The 24,007-nt window shown below is 35.6% G+C and overlaps 1 protein-coding gene across 6 annotated transcripts in view; it reads left to right on the top strand.

The window, feature by feature from the left end:
* The window catches only part of SCN2A (sodium voltage-gated channel alpha subunit 2), a 74,157-nt gene that overhangs the window by 24,601 nt on the left and 25,549 nt on the right, over positions 1 to 24,007 (top strand). For 3 of the 6 annotated variants that reach the window (XM_059475659.1, XM_059475657.1, XM_059475660.1), the window contains 13 exons: positions 2,312 to 2,399; positions 4,038 to 4,166; positions 4,844 to 4,935; positions 5,813 to 6,085; positions 9,982 to 10,045; positions 10,599 to 10,740; positions 11,525 to 11,731; positions 13,180 to 13,470; positions 16,607 to 16,987; positions 17,953 to 18,085; positions 19,620 to 19,858; positions 20,710 to 20,883; positions 22,616 to 22,972. In XM_059475659.1, the coding sequence (XP_059331642.1) occupies positions 2,312 to 2,399; positions 4,038 to 4,166; positions 4,844 to 4,935; positions 5,813 to 6,085; positions 9,982 to 10,045; positions 10,599 to 10,740; positions 11,525 to 11,731; positions 13,180 to 13,470; positions 16,607 to 16,987; positions 17,953 to 18,085; positions 19,620 to 19,858; positions 20,710 to 20,883; positions 22,616 to 22,972 (2,570 nt within the window). Of the gene's footprint in view, positions 1 to 2,311; positions 2,400 to 4,037; positions 4,167 to 4,655; positions 4,748 to 4,843; positions 4,936 to 5,812; positions 6,086 to 9,981; positions 10,046 to 10,598; positions 10,741 to 11,524; positions 11,732 to 13,179; positions 13,471 to 16,606; positions 16,988 to 17,952; positions 18,086 to 19,619; positions 19,859 to 20,709; positions 20,884 to 22,615; positions 22,973 to 24,007 lie in introns of all 6 variants that reach the window. The other 3 variants (XM_059475661.1, XM_059475662.1, XM_059475658.1) reach the window with 3 other exon arrangements.

The raw sequence follows: 24,007 nt of genomic DNA, 5'->3' as shown, positions 1-24,007 counted from the left end.
TTCATTGCTGGATCCTAATATAGTAATACCAGAAGCCAGACAACCAGTCATCGTCCTTTACAATTTCTGTATCTTCTTTCTTCCCCCACATAATTTTTCCTTCCCTCTTATTTTTTTCTGTAATCTTCACATCTTTTTTTCATCTTTCCCCTCCTCCACATTTTTCATAAAGTGCAGATATATTGCTTGGAATACTTTCAGTTCTTCCCTGACACTGTATATTAAAGTCAAATCTTTGATCCCAGATCTGTGCTTGCATGAGTATTTAGTAAAAATATGGTTTCATTATTCCTTTTCATTTTCTGATTCAGATAACACTTACAGAAAGATAGATTCATAACACAGCTTAGATTTTTTTTTTGTTATTCATTCTCAGTCTTGTATGTATCCCACCTGTCTGTTTTATTTCTTGATCATTATTGCATTATATACTTGTAGGCCTATTGATGTTTTAATTTCAGTCTTCAAGAAGGTCATGAGATTTCCAATTGCAGGTAGAGATTTGAAAAGCTAAATTATTATAATTACTTAACTATTATTTTGCCTTTTTCTGTGTTTTAATAGCAGACTATAGTAGGCATCCCACTGGTCTGATCCCAAATACCAATATGAGCCATGAGGTCATTGACTTCAGAAAGCCAGCTTACTTGATAAGGAAAGAATACAAATGTTTGCACACTTGTATTTACAGAAGTCTAACATAAGCACACTGAAAGTAGCTTTGTGTTAGCATTGCATATAGGGATCCTAAGATTAAGTAGACTAAATTTTGAAAGGACTTTTTTCAGTCTTGGTATACTGGAAGACTGACAATTACAGTGGTTGGTATCTGTTAGACATTGTTATCAATGCCTAGCCTACAAATGACTTCCAAAACAATCATGATATTACATAGCCTATTTTCAATTTTTTTGCTACAGGTGCCACTACAAATAATTATTTTTCAATTATATGACACTCTTTACCATATTCTGAAGCATTATTATATTGAGTTATGGGGAATAATAAAAGATTGTGGGACTGAGGTAGTGGTGAAGGGCTAGTCACCAAAGTCAGAATTCTAAAACATGTTGTTTAAATTTATGGTAAGGTATATTATAATTATTTTTCCACTAATGAAAGCATAGTGAGAATCTGCAACTCCAAGTGGACATTTCATCAAAAAGGATTTTGAAAGCCTATGTAAAGTGCAGACTGGTGAAACACTTGTAACATAGGTTTTTAATATTTAAAATAATATATTTATTTCTCCTTTGCACTGTTCATATGTGAATTCCATAAAGGAAAGCTGGGTTCTCATAAAGGATTTAAAATATATTCATTGCACAGAAACCCAAAGGATTGTGGAATATAATGCCACAGTTTTTTGACAGCTCAGAAGGTAGAGGTATCATTATCACTGAAAGGTTTTTTTATTAGCATAGACATGCAAAGAAAAGTTTTCGAGGGGAACCTCACAGTACTTCTCACCCCACTGTATTTGGATTTCTATTTAGGAGCACCACATGAACCTGCAGCTGTTCTCAAACTCGAGCTTTGTCCTCTCTGTAGCTTTAGGTGTTGGTGCCATCATGTGGGCGTTTCATGGTTCGTCCGCATGGTTCTCATTTTGATGGTTGTGGTTTTTTTGTGTATTAGAAGAATGTCAGCAGTTCTGAGAATAAAAGGTTGTAGATTTAGAGTGACATGGACCTGTTCTGGAATTCTATTTGGATTTATTTTTTTGAGAATCACATGTGCCTTCCCCTCCCAAAAGCATCTATATTACGAAAGTCATATATGAAATAACAGCAAGAGAGTACTTTTCTCACTAAGATTTCCCTATGTTCTCTCCTACTACGTGGCAGCTAGCCTTCAGTGTATCATAGTGATAAGGAAAAATGTTGATACATGCCTAATTTTATGATAAAACATTAAAGTGAAGAAAATGTATTTTTCATTTCTTTGAATGCATGAAGCAGTTCAGATTTTTCTAGATAATCTAAAAGAAATACTTTTTGTGTTATTCCACGAAATTAGAAGCTAATACTTCAAAGGGTGACATTTCTGTTCAATAAGAAAAAATATTTTAGACTTGGGGTGCTTTTTAAAATACCTTTCAGATTTTCTAATTTTTAGTATATGATTGTTCTCTTGTGGCTATAAAACAGGGAATGAAAGTTTTAACATATTCAGGGCTTTTCCCTGAGTATTAAAAGAGTAGTAGAGGAATAGATAGCTCCTGATAGTGAAAATCTACCAAAGCAGTGTGCTATTTGATACTCTTTTCATGACATTTTCTGGCTTATGTTCCTTAACTCTTAGCCTACATTATTCAGCATGCTTATCATGTGCACTATTTTGACCAACTGCGTATTTATGACCATGAGTAACCCTCCAGACTGGACAAAGAATGTAGAGTAAGTTAAATGGATTTTCTTTGAATAATATCCAATAATCAGAAATAAACTGCTGCAAATTATATTAGGATGGCTTCCCCTGGCAGCAGCTACCTTGTTGGGATATCCTATCAGCAGCTGTTCTGATGCTATTTCCTTTGCTGTAACATGAAATACATATAATTTTGTCATGACAAGTTCTTTAATGTCCTTCCTCTGTTTGCAGTACTAGAAGGAAAATGTAAAAAAAGCTATTCTTATGATCATACAGAAATAGTGGATTATAAATATTTTTGACTGTGTTCTATATCACATCTGTGCAAGAATGCAGAGAAATGCAGTCTTTCACCTCTGTTGCAATAACTGTTACACATAAAGGAATTATCTTATGGATGGCTGTGTTGGTCACTGTGCAGCTTTCTCTTACCAAAACCAATCTAACAATGGAAAACTTGTATGCAGAATGAGCCATTAAAAAAGTATTGAAATGGTTAGTTAATCATTGGTGCAAAATGATGACTGCTTGGCTAATTGGTCCAATTAGCTTCGAGGTGTCGACACACAATGACATTCCAAACTGCAGGCCACAATGTGAAACACAGTTCTTGGTGCTTCCTTTCTGCTGCTTCTTTCACATTCCCTGCTGCTTGGGCTGATCCATACCTGTTTAATATCCAGAAATCAAAACACCATAGGGCTATTAAGGTTTCAACAAAGACATTCTCCTTTTGAGTTCAGTGTAAGTCTCTATGTATTCAGGATGCCTAGCATGTAGTAAATATTTATGATGAAAATTCGTTGCTTGAATATTTCTTCATGTCTGTATATTGTGCCAGTTAGAGTTACAATGAATATCCTCATCTGTGGAGTAAAGTTCTGCAGGAAATAAATTTTTTAGTAATTGAATGGAAAAAAATTCATATTGGAAAATTGTTTTCAGGCTAGCTCAGTTAGAGTAAGCTTTTTGAGCAGTTTAATTTGAATTCCTTTTCATTAAAGATATAAATTAAACTAAATTTCAGGATGACATCACTTGGACACAGAAGATTGAAATTACTCAGAATGCCAGAATTAAATTACATTTCAACCACATTTTTTAGTCAAAATTTTATTGGCATTCATAAATAATTTTGGTTGTTTTTGCACTTGTTTGATTCCAGTACTGCATCTCTCTTGCTGAAGGTAAAGTACTGGATATATCTACTCCATAGCACAGTTACAGAGCAATGAAGACTTGAGGGTTGGCACTTGCCAACTTTTGGGAGTAAGCAACATTTCAGCATTAAAAAAAAACATTGAAGAAAGGAATTTTTAGCCTGAAAGTAACTTCTAAAACCCTAACATAATACATCTGTGTGTTTTGTTATAACATGGATTCAGACTGGTCATAAACATGCACCAATGAAGTAAATGGGAATTTTGCATCTGTCTTATTGCATAGAATGTAGAAGTTGGATTTAAGATGTGGGTTATCAGACTTTTAATCTTAATTTCATTCCTCTTTCCTTATGGTATAAATTATGCAGATGTTAAAGTTGGTTGTAACTGCCATTATTTCTTATGCTACTTAATGAGAAGAAAATGAGAATAAAACAACTAGAGAGAATAAACTGCAAAAATAACATGATCTATAAACTCTGTCTTGCATATTTTCCTCAGATACACATTCACTGGAATTTATACCTTTGAATCACTTATTAAAATTCTTGCAAGGGGCTTCTGTTTAGAAGATTTTACGTTTCTTCGTGACCCATGGAATTGGCTAGATTTCACTGTCATTACATTTGCGTAAGTCTTCTACTTATTTTTTTTATTAAAAATTCTTTCTGGTAGCATGAGATTAGTGACTAAAAATTGCCTCATATCTTGTCAGCCAGAATATTTGGAGCCTGGACTTCCTGCAGTTTCAATATGTTTCTTCTACTCTTTTACACATTTTAGTACTTCTAGCCAAGCATGTGCTGCGGAGGCCAGCATGGTGTGCCAGCCCATTAGGATTGTGAATGCCGTCACCCTGAACTGTTCATATCCTGTCTCCTTTCTGCATACCAGAATTAAAGGAATCCTTTTGACTTCCTGCTAATAGCTGACCAGATTAGTTTTCAAACATCGAGTCAATGTGATTTATTATGATAAAAATTAATTTAATTTTATGGCCAGAAGTATATTTATAACACAGGCAAAATATGGTGAACGGTGAAAAGGTCTTGCTCAAAGACCCAAGCAAATAGAATAAAATCTGCCTCAATTCTGAGTAATTGTGATTTAATCCTACAGGTATGTAACAGAATTTGTAAACCTAGGCAATGTTTCAGCTCTTCGAACTTTCAGAGTATTGAGAGCTTTGAAAACTATTTCTGTAATTCCAGGTAAGAAGTAGTTGGTGTCAGGTGTTAGGCCCCTCGTATCTCCAACTGTTATTTGTGTGCTGTCATTGTGTTTGTGTGTGAACTCCCCTATTACAGATATGTGACAGAGTTTGTGGACCTGGGCAATGTCTCAGCGTTGAGAACATTCAGAGTTCTCCGAGCTTTGAAAACAATATCAGTCATTCCAGGTGAGAGCGAGGTTAAACACCGAGGCTGACTTTTGTTCTACAAAGGCTGTGCTCACATTTTCAATCATAAGCCTTGTTTGCTACACATTGTCAACATACCAAAAAGCAGGAATCAAGATGTGATTTATTTAAATTGATTCATGCTTGTATTAATTGTATTTTCTTCTCAAAAAAAAAAAAAATCAGCCTTTGAGTTTAACAAATTCTTGCATGAGATATTTGCAGTAAACAGCCTATGTGATTTGCATCTTATGACATCAAGCTTTCCTTTATATGTTTTAAATATAAGTTACTTTTAAGCTTTCATACTGATGCAAATTTTCTCATTTATTGGAGGCACTTGATATAGCAACTTAATTCAGTTTTAAGTTATGTCAAAAAAACCCCCAAACTCTAAAGGATAGCATGGGCCATGCATGGGGTATTGTTCCAAAGATGTCTTTCTTCTCCAAACCATCACCTGTCATATATTGTAACAAGATTATTACGGTATCATTTCAATGTGCACGTGTAATGGGGTTGCATTAATATAGAATACATTGCAAAAGTTCATAAAAGAAAGGTTTGGGCAAGAAGCATCAGCAAAAGCAAACAATGCTATTTTATGTAGGGTTGAGATATAGCATGAATAATAAAATCACTTGTTTTGGCAAAAACAATGTGTTTGGTATTATCTATTTTTTTTACACTATAAAATAAGTATAAATTTACATATTCTCATTCATCTTTCCAAATAATAGGGCTTTTCTTTAAAATTATTGTGTCACAAATTACTAGTCTTTTTGCATGATGTCTTTATCAGGAAAAAAGTCACATGATTTTTTGTGAGGGTTTATTATCTATTTAACATCATAATAAAAATCTTTTCTCTTTGCAGGCCTGAAGACCATTGTAGGAGCCCTGATTCAGTCTGTGAAGAAGCTCTCGGATGTGATGATCCTGACTGTGTTTTGTCTGAGTGTATTTGCACTGATAGGGCTGCAGCTGTTCATGGGCAACCTGAGGAATAAATGCCTGCAGTGGCCTCCAGACAATTCTACTTTTGAAACAACTGTTATTTCCATCTTTAATAGCTCTATAGGTGAAAATGGAACATTTGTTAATGCAACAATGACAATATTTAACTGGGATGAATACATCGAAGACAAAAGTAAGAGTTAATTATATTATCTACTGCATTGATATTCTGGTATTGATTCAATCAGATTTGAGAACATCAGTATCTTTCTCTTGCCTTTAAAAGTGTGTAATATGGCCAAGAGACATAAAAGCACTCATTTCTCTCTAATAAATAAAAGCACTGTCATTATATAATTTAACATTCATAACATTATATTGGGTAGCAAAATATCTTTTTCTTTCACAGAACACGACTTCTAAATTAAAATCACATTGCAGCATAAACCAGAAATTTCCAGCTTCAAGCCTCTTGAAATAGTGTGACAGCCCTAACATGGGATCTGAAATGTAACAGCTAGGTTAGTGCAAGGTAGTGCCCAGTCTCATAAGCCCACATCTGAACATCAGCTAGCCCAGGAATCCTGCCAGAGCACGTAAATGTAGAATTAAAGGAATTGTTGTTCCTTCTGGAGTTGGGTGAGTGGCTTTGCCCCACACACCCTTGCACAACATAGACACTCCTTTAAGGGAATGCCAGTGATTTACCCCAAGATTCTTTCTTGCAAAATAAGAACTGGATTCCAGATTGCTGTCTTTTAAGTTGTTTCTTCTCTTTGAAAAATCAAGAACTGAGCACTTTTTTCTATTTTGTACCTCATAATACACTATTTCCACCATTTTAGGTAGTTAATGTTACTACTGTGTTAACAAAACATCTTTAAAAATTCAGATAGAATGACTCTGAACTGTTGTTAATCTCTCCCATTTATCTGTTCAGCCTTTTCTATTTATTTTAGTGTTTTTAGTATATTTAATGTATTCATAATTAGGTGTTATAGGTTTTTAATAAAGTCTGTATGTATATTTTAACTGATGACTATATCAATGAAAGTTAGGAAACCTCAGTTAAGAACTAAATGCTTTTAGATCCAAGTCTTATTGCCTCATAATCTTTTAATATACTTATCATCCCAGCATGCTTGAAATATACAAATGTCATGCAGAAATTTTGGATGATAACCTATTCTTAAAGCCATCTGAAGAACAGATTCCATTCCATTCCCCTTAAGTTGTTTCTGGTACTATGTCACACAAATAGAAACGTTTTTTTTCTAAATATCTGACCTACATTTTCCTAATTTCTGATTGAATATATTACTACATCTGCTCTGGACTAAGATAATCATAGACTACTTTATATTAGTCTTTATACAGTTTAAAAACTCTTATTCTCTGCATTTCTGGTCTTTCCTAAGGCAAGTAATCCTATTTGCCATTTTGCATTTTCTATACCTATTTTCATTTTTTATTCTTTTTTTCAGTCTTTCCAGTTAGTCTGTTTTTTTTTTTTTTTTTTTCTTATTGTTTTTATTTTGCCTCTTTTTGTTTGCATGGGGGTTTTTTAATGAGATCCTTAAACTGGGTGCTAACTCCTCTAGCAATTACTTCTGATTTTTATCTTTACCTCATGCCATACATGCAACATTCCTTTTAGCACATTTCAAAATTAAGTCATTTTTATATCAGCACTGTATTTGTTGATTCACAAACAGTTTGTATTTTGTGACAGTTACTGCATCTTTTTGTACAGTGGTGGCTGCAGCCACATCCTGATATTTTGTATTTACCTATTTGATTTTGCCCTGTCAAGTGTAGCATTTTCCACTTGTCTCTATTGGAATAAATCCAATTGCTTTTGGACAAACTTGTCAATTTGTAAAGGTCATTCTAAATTTCAAATACCTTTTCTCCTAGCCTTATGTCTTCAGAATACTTGATGCATTATTTTTCTATTGTTTCGTGTCTTGAGTTGGTAATGAAACTTATTAGAAAACCATGTCTGGCATAGATGCCTGGGAGAGGTTCCTTAATGAATTGACATTGTATCACTGGCAATAGCTCTCTAAGAACTTTTTTCAATTGTTTTGTGATATTTCCAGCTAGAACACATTTCCTTTATTTGTATCTGGAAGTGTTATGTAGGACTTGTACCCATGACTGTTCTGTTATAAAGCTGGCAGGAGACAGGAATAGTTTTGTATATGGCATATTTTCTACAAACTCATATTTACTGTTTTTATTGATTTAGCATTATTATTTTTGTATTAAAAGAGTCTTGTTTGTTTTCCAAAGAAGTGGACTGAAAGTGGAGCTGTGCTACAAAAGAATGTGGATTAGGCCCACAGAGGGTTTTGCAAGTTCTGCTTGGAGCCTGTGGGCATTTTTAAACTTCTTTTTAAGTAGGGGTCACTCACAGGCTGTGACTCTGTGGTCACCAGAATGTCTGAAAATTCATTGATTTCTTACATGATATCTGGGACTAGAATTGCAGATATATAAATTATGGACATAATTTCTCTCTCTTTAAAATAAGCAGATTTTATGCTGCCCCTATTGTATACTGGTGGTGACAGAGTAGAAGCAGTCAGTAGGAACTGGTTGCAATTCCCTGCTTGCCTGTTTAGCATTAGCCCTCAGTTAGCTCATGCCAGCTAAGTTAGTCCATGCCAGCTGGCAGTGAATCTCACGGAACCATCTGCTTCCTGAGAACAGCCAGAACATACCTAGTTCTGGCAACTTTAGCTTAATGTGCCACCTGACTAAAAAATCTCCATTAGAGATTCCCATTTTTACTTGTGTTTAAGAATCACAAACTAGGAATTGATGGCAAAATGTGTTTCCTTTTCTGCTACAAAGGAAGAAAAAATAAAATAAAAAAGAAGAGCGTGTTGGGGGTTTTTAGGCCTTCTGTCACTTTAAATTATTTTTTACCTCATCCTAATAGATAGCCTAAATGTTCAAGTACATTCCTCTGCTACAGAATTTTGTGTATTAGTTTTGTGTAAGGTACAATAAACACCTGGTTTCTTCCCCAGCTGCTCAAATCAAGATCTAATTAGAGATTTCTTGAACATGTTGTGTTATCACAGAATCAATGGGAGTGGAGAAGACCTTTGAGATCATCTAGCCCAACCTCTGACCTAACACCACCTTGTCAACTAGACCATGTCACTGAGTGCCACATCCCGTCTTCTTAAACACCTCCAGGGATGGTGACTCCACCACCTCCCTGGGCAGTCCATTCCAGTGCCCAGCCACCCTTTCCGTGAAGAAATTGTTCCTTATGTCCAACCTAAACTTCCCCTGGCACAGCTTAAGGCTGTGCCCTCTCATCCTGTCACTGGGTGCCTGGGAGAGGAGACCGACCCCCACCTGGGTACACCCTCCTTCTAGGGAGCTGTGGAGAGTGACAAGGCCCCCTGATCCTTCTGTTCTCCAGGCTAAACACCCCCAGCTCCCTCAGCTGCTCCTCACAGCACTTGTGCTCCACAACCTTCACCAGCTTCAGTGCCCTTCTCTGGACCTGTTCCAGCACCTCAATGTCCTTTCTGAACTGAGGCACCCAGAACTGGACACAGTACTTGAGATGTGGCCTCACCGGTGCTGAGCACACAGAAGAAATCTCATCCCTAATAGTTCAGGTTTTTTAAAGGAATACTTGGATAAAATAATATGTAATTGATAATTATAAATGAATAGTACTAAATGTTCTGTATCAAAAGGCATGAATGAGGTCCCAGAATTGCTCTCATCCTTTGCTTCATTTTCTTGGTATTTTTTTATTTGCTAGCATACACAATTTGATATTCCCCTTGTATCTTGTAATTTGGTTAGGTTGCCAAGAATTAACTGCATAACTAACTTTTTGTTTTCTAAAGAAAGGCTAACTTGAAGATTCTGTAGAAAGTAATTTTCCTGTCAAAACAATACTTTCCATGTTTTTTTCATTCCTAACCACTCTATATTGCAGTTGAACAGTTTGTTAGCTCTGCTAGTTTCTTTCAAGTGTAAAAGTCTATATAATTGCTCAATTTTCATTAGGCATAAATATTATATTTCTCATCACCTTTTTGATTTTTTTAAAAGGTCATTTCTACTTCTTGGAAGGACAAAATGATGCACTGCTCTGTGGCAATAGCTCAGATGCAGGGTAAGAAAATGATCATCATTTTTCATTAGGCATCAAAGACAAATAATAAGCTACTTAGAATAGCTCAGGTAGTCAACTTTAATATCAACTGTAGAGTTGCAAATTATCAATGTTTTGCATTTGAAGCTATACCTAAATACAACCATCTTTGTGATTTGAATTTACACAGGCACTTCCATCAGCCTCTTAGGCTACTTTTGTAAAGGTAATCACATGAATGATCTGTGCATAAGTGTTGCTGCCAACTTGCTAACAACTGTTTATCAGCCATGCTACTTGGTGTTCTTTTGTCCTGATGGAGATGTGTTATGAAAAATTGTGGGGAAGGGTAGAATACTATTAGTTATATTACTAAAGTATTGAAATATTATTAGGAAGTAGAATTAAAAAGTGAAAATTAATAAGCTATATATTTTTATCTTAGATATGTAGAATGACATTTTACTTGTTCATAATTTCATTAGCAACTGGTACTCCTGAAGAATTTTGTTTTACTGCAGCATATCGTAATATAGAGTAGTTGTTAAAAATAGCATTTCCTCTTCTTTTGTAGTCAATGCCCAGAAGGATATATATGTGTGAAAGCTGGTAGAAACCCCAACTATGGCTACACAAGTTTTGATACATTCAGTTGGGCATTCTTGTCACTGTTTCGATTGATGACTCAGGACTTTTGGGAGAATCTTTACCAGCTGGTGAGGACTTATTAAAATAAACAGCACCATCACCAATACCATTACTACATAGTATTTGCGTAGTTATTTTCATTCACTTGTCCCTAAGGCCTTTGGAACAGAAATTGTCTTTAATTTTATATATGTAAATTGTTGTCTAAAACAATAAGGCCCTTATTCATGATTTAGGTTCCCATGTGCTTCTTAAATACATTATAGGGAATAGTTGTTATTTTATGAAGATGGTTAAGCATTATTGGTTTTTTTACCTAAATGAATACATGAATTTAAGTTGTCAAAGTTTCTTACCCATGCATGATGTAAAGAGATGCTATGTTTAATTGATTTGCAGTCTAGTAAAAATATGTTTTGTTTGAAAAAGTTACACCTTGTCCCTGAACTACAAATATCCTTACTTGAAGGACTGTAATTTTCTCCATTGTAACATTTTGTATAATGCACTATTTTTGTGGCAGTGTAGTTTGAGACTGATGAGACAGGAAGGTAAGATGCTGATCAGTGGCCCCACCTACTGTTAAATTTAAAGGCTGTAATGTAGATGTATAGATTCTTACTGGTATAAGTTCTGAGCTATTCATAATTGGATTTACCTTGACAATTGTAGACACAAAACTTTTTCATATGTATCTAGGATATAATGTTATTTCTATAAGGAAAAATTAACTGAATAATCTTGTGCTAACATAAATCAATCTTATATATCTAAAATATAACATGGAGATTAACTTATTATACAACAGTAGTTAAAGTCTTTTTAAAGAGTGTATTATCTCTTTTTCTCCAGACACTGCGTGCTGCTGGGAAGACATACATGATATTTTTTGTTTTGGTCATTTTCCTGGGTTCTTTCTACCTAATCAACTTGATCTTGGCTGTGGTTGCCATGGCCTATGAAGAACAGAATCAAGCAACAATGGAAGAAGCAGAGCAGAAAGAGGCAGAATTTCAGCAAATGCTGGAACAACTGAAAAAGCAACAGGAAGAAGCTCAGGTATCCCTGTAAAGTAAAATTTCTTCAGTCCATGCATGACTGTTAACATGTGCTTTAGGTCCACATATGAGAAAACTTTTATTCCCCTACTTCTAACAATATATTACTTTGCCTCATCAATTTCTTCATATTGTAAACAATCTCTGATGTTTTCCATTGCACTGGTTTTGCTGGTTTGATTGAACCTGTTAATTTTGTGACAAAAATAATAACCAAAAAGCTAAAGCACTGAGTTTTCAAATTGGAGATGGAAATTAACTTTTTATTGGAGCACTTAAAAAGTTGCCCAGAGTGCTTGTGGAGATAATCAAAAGCCATCTGGATATGGTCCTTGGGCAACCTGCTTTAGGTGACCCTGTCTGCTGGAGAGGTGGACATGATGACCTCCAGAGGTTCCTTTGCAACCTCAACCATTCTGTGATTGTCTGAAATGGAGGTGGAGATGTGGAAAAAAAGTCCAAAGAGTAATTGTGCTTATATAAGTAACAGAAGCAAAACTATTGTACGTGATGGTGCTTCAGCAATATTAGGGTTTTTTTCTACTCCCTTCAGCAATATTTGGCTTTTTTATACTCCCTGCCCATCTCTCACAGCAGAAAGACATAGTTTTAAAGAGAGTTGGGAAAAGTGGAGAAACCGAAGAAAACACTTTGATACAAATGTAATGATTACATGCTGCTTTGAAATTACGTTTCATTTTTTGAAGGCTCTCAAATCTTTAATAGAAAAATTTATATGTATTCTTGGCATGTGGCCTCATAGAGCAGAAGTTGAACTATGTCTTCCATATAGGCACATGACTAAAGGCAGCAGTCAGCGTTTTTTGTTTCATTGATCAATTGCTATGTGTTGGGGGGAATTGGGAGATATTCTTTTTCTTGTTTTTTACCACACCTTGTAAATAAATGTTAATGAAATGCTCCACATGTGTTGAAAATCAAACAGCAACAAGTATGTAATAGTGGATAGTTTAACACAAATCTCTGATTGTTATTTGCAAAGCTGACATATCAGCATTACACAAGATCTTCAATAGACTAGGGAGTATTCAAAACCCATCAAAATGTTATAAGAAAGTGTTGGTTCCAGTTAACAGGGATTTTACCATTTGTTTGAGCCTTGATTCTTTATTTTTACATAGTGCTTCAGATGAAAAATCATTGCAACATATTGCTTCAATCTGAAACAGATGTTTTTTAACTTGTTTTTTTGACAGCACAGTTTTCCCTTGGGTTACTCTTGCTCTTGGTTTATGGAGCATTGGCAAATTACGGTTCCTGTAGTATTTCACAAATTACACTTCTTATGATATGCTGGGTTTGGTGAAGTGAAACACTGCTTTTATTTCAAAATAATAGTTTCTTTAAGAGTGGCAATAAATTTGAAATAGTGAGCAGGGTATGTATTTGTATAAATGCTGTAAATTGCACATGTGCTTGTGTGTATAGGCGGCGGCAGCAGCTGCAGCAGCTGACTCAAGAGATTATAGTGGAGTAGGTGGAATAGGTGGATTCTCCGAAAGTTCTTCTGAGGCATCAAAGCTGAGCTCAAAGAGTGCTAAAGAGAGAAGGAATAGAAGAAAGAAAAAAAAGCAGAAAGAACAGTCTGAAGGCGAGGAGAAGGATGGGGAAGAATTTCACAAATCGGAATCAGAGGACAGCATCAAAAAGAAAGGTTTCCGATTTTCCATTGAGGGGAATAGATTGACATATGAAAAGAGATTCTCTTCCCCACACCAGGTACCATAGTATTATTACCTCTTAAACACCTTTTTTGTCTACTCATCATATAAAGAAAGCACTGTATAGCAGTTTGGTTAATTCTTGCAAGATACCACAGATTCATTAATATCCTAAATCAAAGACTAACCAAGTAAAAACTTGCAGCCAAATATGAAACTAAGAATTTGAGAGATTTTGGTTTTACTCTGAATTCCTGTGTGAAAAATCAAAATTACATATACTAATTAATAGGAGCTGTATTTCAAGCTTCTTAGTTAAAATGGACCTATCTCCCCACCAAGTTGGATGTATTCAGCATGATGAGTAGCTTCAAAACAGGGTGCATACATACAAAATGTAATGTTTCAAATGAGAAGAATATTAAAATTTGGGATGCTTAATAGAAATTAATGCTCATGTGAAATTTAAGAAATTAATTGATGTGAGACCATTAATTGTGTTATCTTAAAGAAGGTGGAAATGTGTGTGGCAAAGTGTCTCTGCATGTGTTCTCTTACATTGAAACATCAGTGACTCAGAATGCCATCTGCATCTCCCATCCAGACATTTATTTCATTTGATAGTTTTGTAATGTTATCTCCTACAGTTTTCAAAGCTCCTCTTCATTTGCCCACTTCTCACTCTCCCCTTAGCACTGCAAATCCAGATCTCACATACATTCTCTCCTTTTTCCACCCCTTTTTGTTCCTCTATATGCTTCTTCCTTTTATCTCCATATTCTTGATTTTCCCTGGTCTTCATGACTTGCTTTCTCCCTCTTTTTAGTCATTATTACTAAACTCATTCCTGCCTTTTTAATCCTTTTCTATTTCTGTCTCTAGAAAGTTTGTTTCATCCCTTAATAGGTCATGAGTGTTCATACTCTCTTCATGTATTGTTTTCTCCAGCCTCCCATTCTCAAAGAAGCTCAGACCTCTTCAACCAGTATTTTCTTACTAAGGACTGTCATCCTTAGACCAGACTGTGGTGGGAATATAATGTTTCTGGCTTTCTATTTCCGCCAATCCTTCCACTCACTTCCTAATGTATTTCCTTTCTCAATAGTAATGTATCCTTCCCTTCCCCCCACCCCACCTCCTTGGTCTGCCACTGTTTTATGTTGTTAGCTGTCTAACTAATCTCTGTGAGGCTTCATTGCTGAATTTAGTTCATGATTCATTCTGTTCCTTATACAAATTTCCACACATGTCAATTGACTTCAACTTCATGTTGAAGATCCATCTGATCCCCTAGGTGCATATTCTTGCCTATCTCTTCATTCAAACTGCAGCCTTATTCAACTGCAGCACAATTCATCCATCTTGTAAGAAATTAAGCATTCCTCATACAAATTCTTGTTCTAACATTTTCATCTCCAAGTTCATTTACAGTTGTTTGACTATGACAGTCTAGAAATCACCTCCCCTCTGGTTTTCCAACCCTAGTTCCTTTTCACTCTGGATTCTAACCACTAAAAAGAAATTCCACTCACCAGCTTTTAATACCATTTTCCTAGAAAAAACTCAGGCTTATATATAATCTTTGACTTTTTCCTTGGCATTTCATTTTCTTTCAATGTAAATGACCATTTTATTCCTCTTGAAATCTTATTCTTCCTAACATTCATAACTTTTTCTCCTCTCAATTCTCCTGGTTTAGTTGTGCTTTAGGAGATCCTTTTACCCCTTTGACAGTTTTCCAAAGGATTTCCACAAGGCCTTTTGCTAGATCCCTTTTCTCTCTCTTTTCTTTCTTTTTTTTTAAACCCTATTCTGGACCCACAACTGTGAATCATTTTTAACTTGGACCTCTTTACTGCTGTATTCATCAAGAATGTTGTTGCAAAGAGCACTAACCTATCCCATTGCTTTTCTCTAATCTGCTAGTAAACATACTTACCTAAAGATTTTTTTTTAATATCATAAAACATACTGTACCTAAAGTTCCTCCCAACCCACCTTGTCTACTTATAGTAAACAAGTCTCAGCTTTGACTGACCCAAAGCAGCATTCATAACCTCCTGTTAAATTTTCAAACTAGTTTCTTTGAGCTCTTTCTGGTATGCTGCCCTTCATGCTTGGAAGAAGCTCCCATGAGTTTTCACAGAACACTTCATTGCTTTCCTCAAATCCCTCTTTAAAACTCTCTTTTACCATGCTGCCTACAGAAAACTTGACAGGGAAGTGACTTCAGGTGAGCTAAGATGACTGTTTATCATACTCATCAATTTTGCTTCTGTGTATTCCCTTTCTTTTTGTATCCATCTGTTGTGTCACATTTAAATGATAAGTTCTTTGCAGAGTGCCTTTTTGTTCTGCATTTTGCAATACAGCCCCTAATACAATGGGGCTCAGGTACACAAAGATAAGTTGCAGAAGTGAAACAAAGACACTGCTTCATTATGTATCATCTCTGCTGTTCATAGAGATCTTGGGTGAAATCAGGTGCTAATAGTTACCGATGAAGTCAAGGCAATTACTGATATGAATTAAAATTAAGAACATGTATAATTAATTGTAAGGCTAGAGCATTAATTTGACTCTAATACAGGAGATCCTCCAATAGCAGAATATTTACTCCAATGAGTAAATATTGATGAAGATTATCAAACCTATTTATGTAAAATTACAAGCAAATTGTTGCATATTCAGGATAGCTAAGACTTTTAAAGACAAGAAACCTACATTATGGTCTACTTTAATATCTGAAAAGATATGTATGTTTTTTAAACTAGGCAGTATTTGGGAGCTACATCTGTGTGCAGACTGGGTCACAGAAAATTTGCCTAAAATTTTATTTACTCAGCCTGTCATACTAATGCCAGCCTGGGGTAAAGAGTGTCTAGATATACTTATTCAGTTTGTGAACAGTTGGTAATAACATAGGCAGAAGAGCAGAGGAAACAATTCTGTCAAGCAGTTTCTTTTACTCTGATTAAACTGAATCCAAAGCAGTAGAATAACTGGTCTTTGTCTGTCACTTATGTGCTCTTTGTTTACTACCCAAAAGGGAGTGTATTAGCGGGGGGACTGTACCAGTTCATTTCTTTGTAGATGACCTTACCCTTTAAGACATTGTGGATTTTTCCTCTGTATGAAAATGTTGTATTTTAAATTCTTTTCATCTGATAATAATTGTTTTTATTTGCCTGCAGTCTTTGCTGAGCATTCGTGGCTCGCTGTTTTCCCCAAGGCGCAACAGCAGAACAAGTCTTTTCAGCTTCAGAGGTCGAGCAAAGGATGTGGGATCAGAAAATGACTTTGCTGATGATGAGCACAGCACTTTTGAAGACAACGAGAGCAGAAGAGATTCTCTCTTTGTTCCTCATAGACACGGAGAACGGCGCAACAGCAACATCAGCCAGGCCAGTAGGTCATCCAGAACAGTCCCTGCACTTCCAGCAAACGGGAAGATGCACAGCACTGTGGACTGCAATGGAGTGGTGTCGTTAGTTGGGGGGCCGCCAGCTTTGACATCGCCTACGGGACAGCTTCTGCCAGAGGTGATGATTGATAAAGCAGCCACTGCTAGCAATGTAAGGAAGTCTGCAATAGCTCAGGCATGATGTTCTGTCCCTGTATGATCAGTCACTGTTTCCACAAATTTAGTCACATGGCAACAATGACCTTTCTGGCTAAGCTGTGAATGCTCCTCTCACGTATTTCAGCTATAAGCTAAAGGAGAAATTAAAGTTGTCCAGCTCTCATAAATTAAATATGTGAAAATGCATGCAAACTTGGGAATTTACAGAATAACATAGTAAACCATTGAATAAGTTTAGTTTGTGTAGTCTTACACTCATTGATTCATTATGCTTAGACTCAACTGGATGGTTCTGTACTTGTATATCAGAAAGGATATCAAAATGGAAAAAAAATTACATTTACTTAATGGAATATTTTAAATTGGTATTTAGCTTTCTGCTGTCCATACATGAAACTTTTGATGTTACCCTGGTAGTACAACTTACAAGGGTTATGACTGTAATATAGCTAATTTTTCTATGGGTTTTTTCATGTCAGCATTACTAAATATTTTTTAATTTGTCTGTAAAATGTGCTAGGAAATTCATAGTTTATTCTAAATTAAGAGTTATTTTAAGAAAATTCACTTATGCTTAGTTCCTTTACTGCTAGCTGTGTGGGCTGTGCATTTTTATGTTTAGAAAAAGACTTCACTGCCTAAATAGAAAGATATTTAGAGCAGAGCTCATTGACAAGCACTGTGAAACATTTTTTAGTCTGAAATCTGCTTTAATATCTCAGCCCTGTTTCAGCAAAACACTTAAAAACATATTCTTCAGGCACAAGAGCAATGTGCTGCAGTGTTTGACTATTTGTTCTCTGCAGAGTCAGGCATACCTTAGTCTGCTGTGAAGCCTCAGCAGCACTGGAGCATGGTGTGGGGCAGCAGTGTTCTAAACCAGTAGAGCTCTACAGTAACTCACAGTGTTATTAAATGTACCATCAATTAGCTACTTCATCAGTGCTTTATTTTCAGGGCACTACTACGGAAACTGACTTAAGAAAGAGACATTCTAGTTCTTACCACGTTCCTATGGACTACCTAACAGACCCTAGTGCAAGGCAAAGAGCAATGAGTATAGCCAGCATGCTTACAAACACAATGGAAGGTATGTAGCACAGATATTTTTTGTATGACAGTGCCTTAAAAGTGCTATTAAATGTGTGATGCATTAAGTGGTAGTGATGTTTTAAGGCAGCTATTTCAGCCTAGACAAGAAGAGATTTCTATATGGAGTTAGGGGAGGGATTTTTTGGTGTTTTTTTTTTTTTTAATTTTTTTATTTTTTAATTTGGGACTGATAAATTTGGAAAAAGATAAATCTTGCAACATACTGATAGGTTTGAGGTAGAAGTAGCAAGTTTCCAATTTTAAAATGGCTATGTTTCTTGCAGTAGAACAATCCCCTTCTACCAATTCAATAGACTTGCTGTTTTACAAAGGAGGCATCATGTTGTTCTTTCTGTAAGGCTAAATACAATTACTCTGAATCATGGAATTAAACAATTATTTGTAAGAAAGGCTGAAACATTATGTTGAGGCTTAAATGACTATGCCCAAATAGAAAATTGGAAGGTAATAAAGAGCACTTGTGCACATGTGGACCTAATAATGCTGCCTAAATACTTGTCTGACTTCAGGCTTGCTCTAAATGCTTATCTTTCATGAGGATATTTTAAAAATTTTTTTGGAAGAGACCTTAAATATCATCTAGAGTTCCAATCCTCCTGCCATGGACAGGAACACCTTTCACTGGAGCTGATTGCTCCAAGTCCCATCCAACCTGTCCTTGAACATATCCAAGGATAGGACATCTACATCTTCCCTGGACAACTTCTGCCAGGGCCTCACCACTCTCACAGTAAAGAATTTTTGCCTACTACCTAATCCAAACCTACCCTCTTTCTGTTTAAAACTGTACACCCTCATCCTCTCACTCCACTCCCAGATAAAGGCTCCCTCTCCATCTTTCCTGCAGGCCCCTTATAAGTGCTGGAAGGCTGCAATAAGGTCTCCTTGGAGCCTTCCCTTCTCTGGATAAGTAACCCCAGGTCTCTCAGCCTGTCTTCATAGGCCATGTGCTCTGGCCCCTGAATATCTTTGTGGCCTCCTCTGAAGCTGCTCTCATGCTGGGAACCCTAGAGCTGAACACAGCAATCCAGCTGGAGGAGGAGAACCCCTTTCCTCAGCCCTCTGGCCATGCTGCTTTTGATGCTGCCCAGGAGGATTTTGGCTCTCTGGGCTGTGACGGACACGGTTGGCTCACATGCAATTTTTCAGCCACCAATAACCCCAAGACTCTGTCTGCTGGGCTGCTTTCAATCCCCTCATCCCCAGCCTTATGGCAGGATTCTAAGACAAATTTCTCTTTTGCATTCTATAAAGCATTAGCTTGTGAATGGTTCTTTTATCTATTGAATCTTTAGTATAGTTGTTTTGGGGGTGGATTTTGGTGTGTGGGGTTTTTTTAATAAATTATTTTAAATTTTAATTTCTTTTAACTGAAAGCAGCCTCAGTTTCAAAATATCAACACAATTTACCAACAGTACCTTGGAAAACAGCATTTAGTTTCAAAGAAATATCCAGGTGATTCTGGAATAGAGAAATATATTTGAAATTCTATTTTCATTTTCCTCTCTAGAACTGGAAGAATCCAGACAGAAATGTCCACCATGCTGGTATAAATTTGCTAACACTTGCTTGATTTGGGACTGCTGTACTCCCTGGCTGAAAGTCAAACATATCGTCAATTTGATTGTGATGGACCCATTTGTTGATCTGGCCATTACCATCTGCATCGTCCTGAACACCCTGTTCATGGCCATGGAGCACTACCCGATGACAGAACAGTTTAGTGGTGTGCTTTCAGTAGGAAACCTTGTAAGTCTTTCATGATGTGCCATGTTTGTAAAATGCATTTTTCTTTAATTCTTTTGTGACTTATGCACATTCATGTAAAAGAAAAAGTTGACTATTTAGAGGTTTGGGATTGTTGAACTTAAATTTAAGTTGTTGACACATGTAAATTTCACCACTCTTACTTTACAGAGTCAAGATCTACTGAGTCAATATATGCACTTTGATTTTTAAAATCTTCATCTTCTGTCATTGAAGCTCATTAAAGGAGGATTGTTTTTATTTGATGAATAGTTACAAATCATAAGAACTTTCAGTTGCATTCCCACACCCATTGTGTTCCTCACTAGCACCTCCTAAGGATCTGGGTGTTCAAGGAATTTTAGAGGGGAAAGACCCAGTAAGCATGACAGATGTAAGGAAATGATGAAATGGAATGACAATGTCTTCCACAGGTCATCCTGAAGAAGAACAGTTCTGCTCAACTGTCTGTATAACTTTTTTCTTAATAAAATAAGTTTATGCTAGGAACAATTATCTTTATTTCTAGAAGTCAAAAGGTGGTCCAAGGGCAAAGATGAGCTCTAAGGAGATAAAAATTAGCATTAAAATCAGATAAAATTCTGTGTATTGGCATACGTGCATATTAACAGGCTAGATAAAAACCACATTTTCCTATTCTTTTTATTTATAACCCAAACTCTATGTAAATTTCCAATATTAATTTTATTCCTACCCCATTGTATGGAAATCTAGAGAAAATTCAGATTTAATTTCTTGCTGATAATATAACTTAGCATGTGTTGATACCATTAGTTTTACTTTTTAAATATTTTCTTCCTAAACTGGAGTAAGAAACTGTATTTTCCTTGCAGGTGTTTACTGGAATTTTCACAGCAGAAATGTTTCTCAAGATAATTGCCATGGATCCTTATTATTATTTCCAAGAGGGCTGGAATATATTTGATGGTTTTATTGTGAGTCTTAGTTTAATGGAACTTGGCCTTGCAAATGTAGAAGGATTATCTGTCCTTCGATCGTTCCGATTGGTAAATATACTATTTAAAATACATTTCTAGATTACATTTTTGTATTTGTACATATATATTTTGTGCATTTTTCATTTGTAAATTAGATATTTGGCTGAGACAGAAGATCTTTTCAGAACTTACAAAATGCTAAATTGCATATTTACTACATGGCATGTATATATTATATCAAGTTTGTTTTGCATATTATCATAGTAATGTCTATTTCTCCTTCAAGATATTGTCAACATCAATTCTATTCTTGTCAAAAGTATGCTTAAAGGATTAACTTTTCTAAGAGAGGTATTTCTTAGAGTCTTCTCCCTAGATGAGGGAGTAAAATATTCAAGAGCCACAGAGCTACATGTGACTGAAGATTAGTGAATGGCTTGGTAAATAATAAGTTAATTAATAAAAGTTGATTGACAATTTTAGCTTATAGACTTCCATTACCAATTGCCTTTGTTGGTTAGTTTTACAAGAGAGTAGTGTTAAGATTTTTCATTGTCCAGGGGCTTTTCCTTCCTACCAGCCTTCTCTGTACCATCCTCTGCAAGGGTCTCTCTGCTGTGTGACAGCTTTTCTGCTCAGAAGTCACTACAGTATCTCTGTCTGTTATTAGAGATCTCTTTCATGAACAGGAACTTGAAAAACCTTGGTTTTCTTACACACTAGGCTAGCATGCAATTCAGTGTCCAAACACTCTTCTGAAAAGACCTATACAGTGAGAGACATGAAGCTAGAGTTCCTGGTCATCAAGATCAACTTCTGCCTTAAATTAAAAAAAAAAATTAACTTGAAATAAAAGTTAAATACATCCCCTTTAAAAAATAAGGGGTTTTAAATAAGTTTTTTCTGGTTATCTGCATAGCATTACATTGTACTTTGCCTGAAGTCTAAAATCTGTCTGGATTGACTTCTCTCTCAGTAGTAGATTCCGGTTTTAACTCGACATTTATGTCAAGTTGTTTTTATGTCATATTTTCTTTATGAAACAAAATCATCACATGAAATAATATTTAGTTTTATCTTCAGTTTAGTATTCTTCTTTCAATTGTCTGAACAATTGCTGTATCTTTCCAAGAATTTGATTTTTGTCTGTTTTAAGTTGTACTTATTAATATACTTTCCCTTGTTTTTCTCAATGTTGCATGACAAGCTTTGTAAAACACATTACATTTATTTTAAAAGACTGAAAATATGTTGTTGAAGATACTTGCAAGTCACTTTTATGTCTGTAATTAACAACTCTAGCTTGTTTCTCTTTTTAGGAAAGCCATTTCCTCCATCTCACAGCCTGTTAAGTTGAAAGCATCCGGAAGTGACTATACACTTATGGTCCTGTTCAACTGATCACATTTCATATGTGCTCATTTATTTTTAGTAATATTTTCTCAGAGTTTACAGGAGAAAGACTGTTTTGTCCAACTTCTTTAACAAGTAACACTTCTTTACAAATACCTAAAGTCATCCTAAGAGTCAAAGTCTGAATAGGAGTCTTTGCGATAATTTCAATGTAATTGAAATGAGCATAGAGATATTATTTTTGATTTCTAATCACTTGAATCAGGACTTACCACTGCTGATGTGTAGTATTGTACAAAGAACTTGAATCAGAAATTTTGTAACTAAAACTTCGAACGATTGCAAGAGACATGATGTAGACGCATGGTAACTGACATATGCAATATATAGCGGCAATTTCATTCTAATTAGATAACGAAGAACTTTATACCATTCTTCTGTTTTGCAGCTTCGAGTTTTCAAATTGGCAAAATCTTGGCCAACTCTAAATATGCTGATTAAGATTATTGGCAACTCAGTGGGGGCTCTGGGGAACCTGACCCTGGTGCTGGCCATCATTGTGTTCATTTTCGCTGTGGTTGGGATGCAGCTCTTTGGGAAGAGCTACAAGGAATGTGTCTGCAAGATCTCCAGTGACTGTGAACTGCCTCGCTGGCACATGCACGACTTTTTCCACTCTTTCCTGATTGTATTCCGAGTGCTGTGTGGGGAATGGATAGAAACCATGTGGGACTGCATGGAGGTTGCAGGCCAAACTATGTGCCTTACAGTCTTCATGATGGTCATGGTGATTGGAAACCTAGTGGTAAGTAATCAGCGGGGATTTTTTAAACTCCTAGGACATATCTCTTGTTTTTCATGATTTAGAAATCTAAAATGAAAACTAGAAAAGGACTTCAGGAAATCGTGTATTTCACTTGCCCTTTCTGTGCACCAGGTTCAAATACACCTTGGTTATCTATGAAGAATGTTTCGCTACTTTTCTTTTAAATCTCAGTAAGTCTATAACCTCTTTAATAAGGGCGTGCTGAATTGTACTTACAGTTAAGAGTGCCTTTTAAAAAACCATCTAATTCAAATCACCTTTTACAGCCAAGTAAACTAAATTATCTCAATATTGATGGAAAACTGCTGGTTTTTATGACAACATTTATAATACTTAAAAGCTTACTGTTTCCACTTTCAGTCATTTCTCTGGAAAACAAAACAAGCCTGACTCTTCAATTTTTTTCTCATAAGTGATGATTTGTAAATGGCTTATCCATTTTGCTACTGGCTTCTGAATTCTTCCCAAGCAACATTTTTAATAAAGACACAAGTACTGAATAATGTGGAATAATGATACTTTCAATTCTTACACTGAGCGTTCGTTGTAGTACATCCCCAAAAGACACATGAAATTTCTGTACCAACATTGCTTTCCTGATGCAACTTCTATACCCCTTTCTGCAGTGCTTCCACTTTGCCTATTTTCACATTTTCTTTGTATATACTTTTCATTTTTCTTAACAATCCTTTCCACAACAGTACTTCAGAATTAAACAAAATATTGATTTTGAATAATTTCACTAACTTGCCATAAACCATGATTATATTATTTTTAGTTCTTTCTCCTTGAGTGCTGGCATCCTTTTTCTTTTTAGTATGATCCACAAATTTTATAAATATGCTTATCCAGAGTCATCACTACCAAGTATCACCAGAGTAATGTGAGTACTGTGGCATAACAGGAAGAACTGCAAATATAATTTAACTGATTTTTAATTAAATTCTTTTTAATCAGTTTTGCACATGGTCTGTCATAATTGCTTGCAATCCAAAATTCTCTTGTATGTTTGTA

Source organism: Ammospiza nelsoni, chromosome 7 (assembly GCF_027579445.1).
Source record: "Ammospiza nelsoni isolate bAmmNel1 chromosome 7, bAmmNel1.pri, whole genome shotgun sequence".
Lineage (NCBI taxonomy): Eukaryota > Metazoa > Chordata > Aves > Passeriformes > Passerellidae > Ammospiza > Ammospiza nelsoni.
This window is presented reverse-complemented; position numbering and strand designations above follow the sequence as displayed.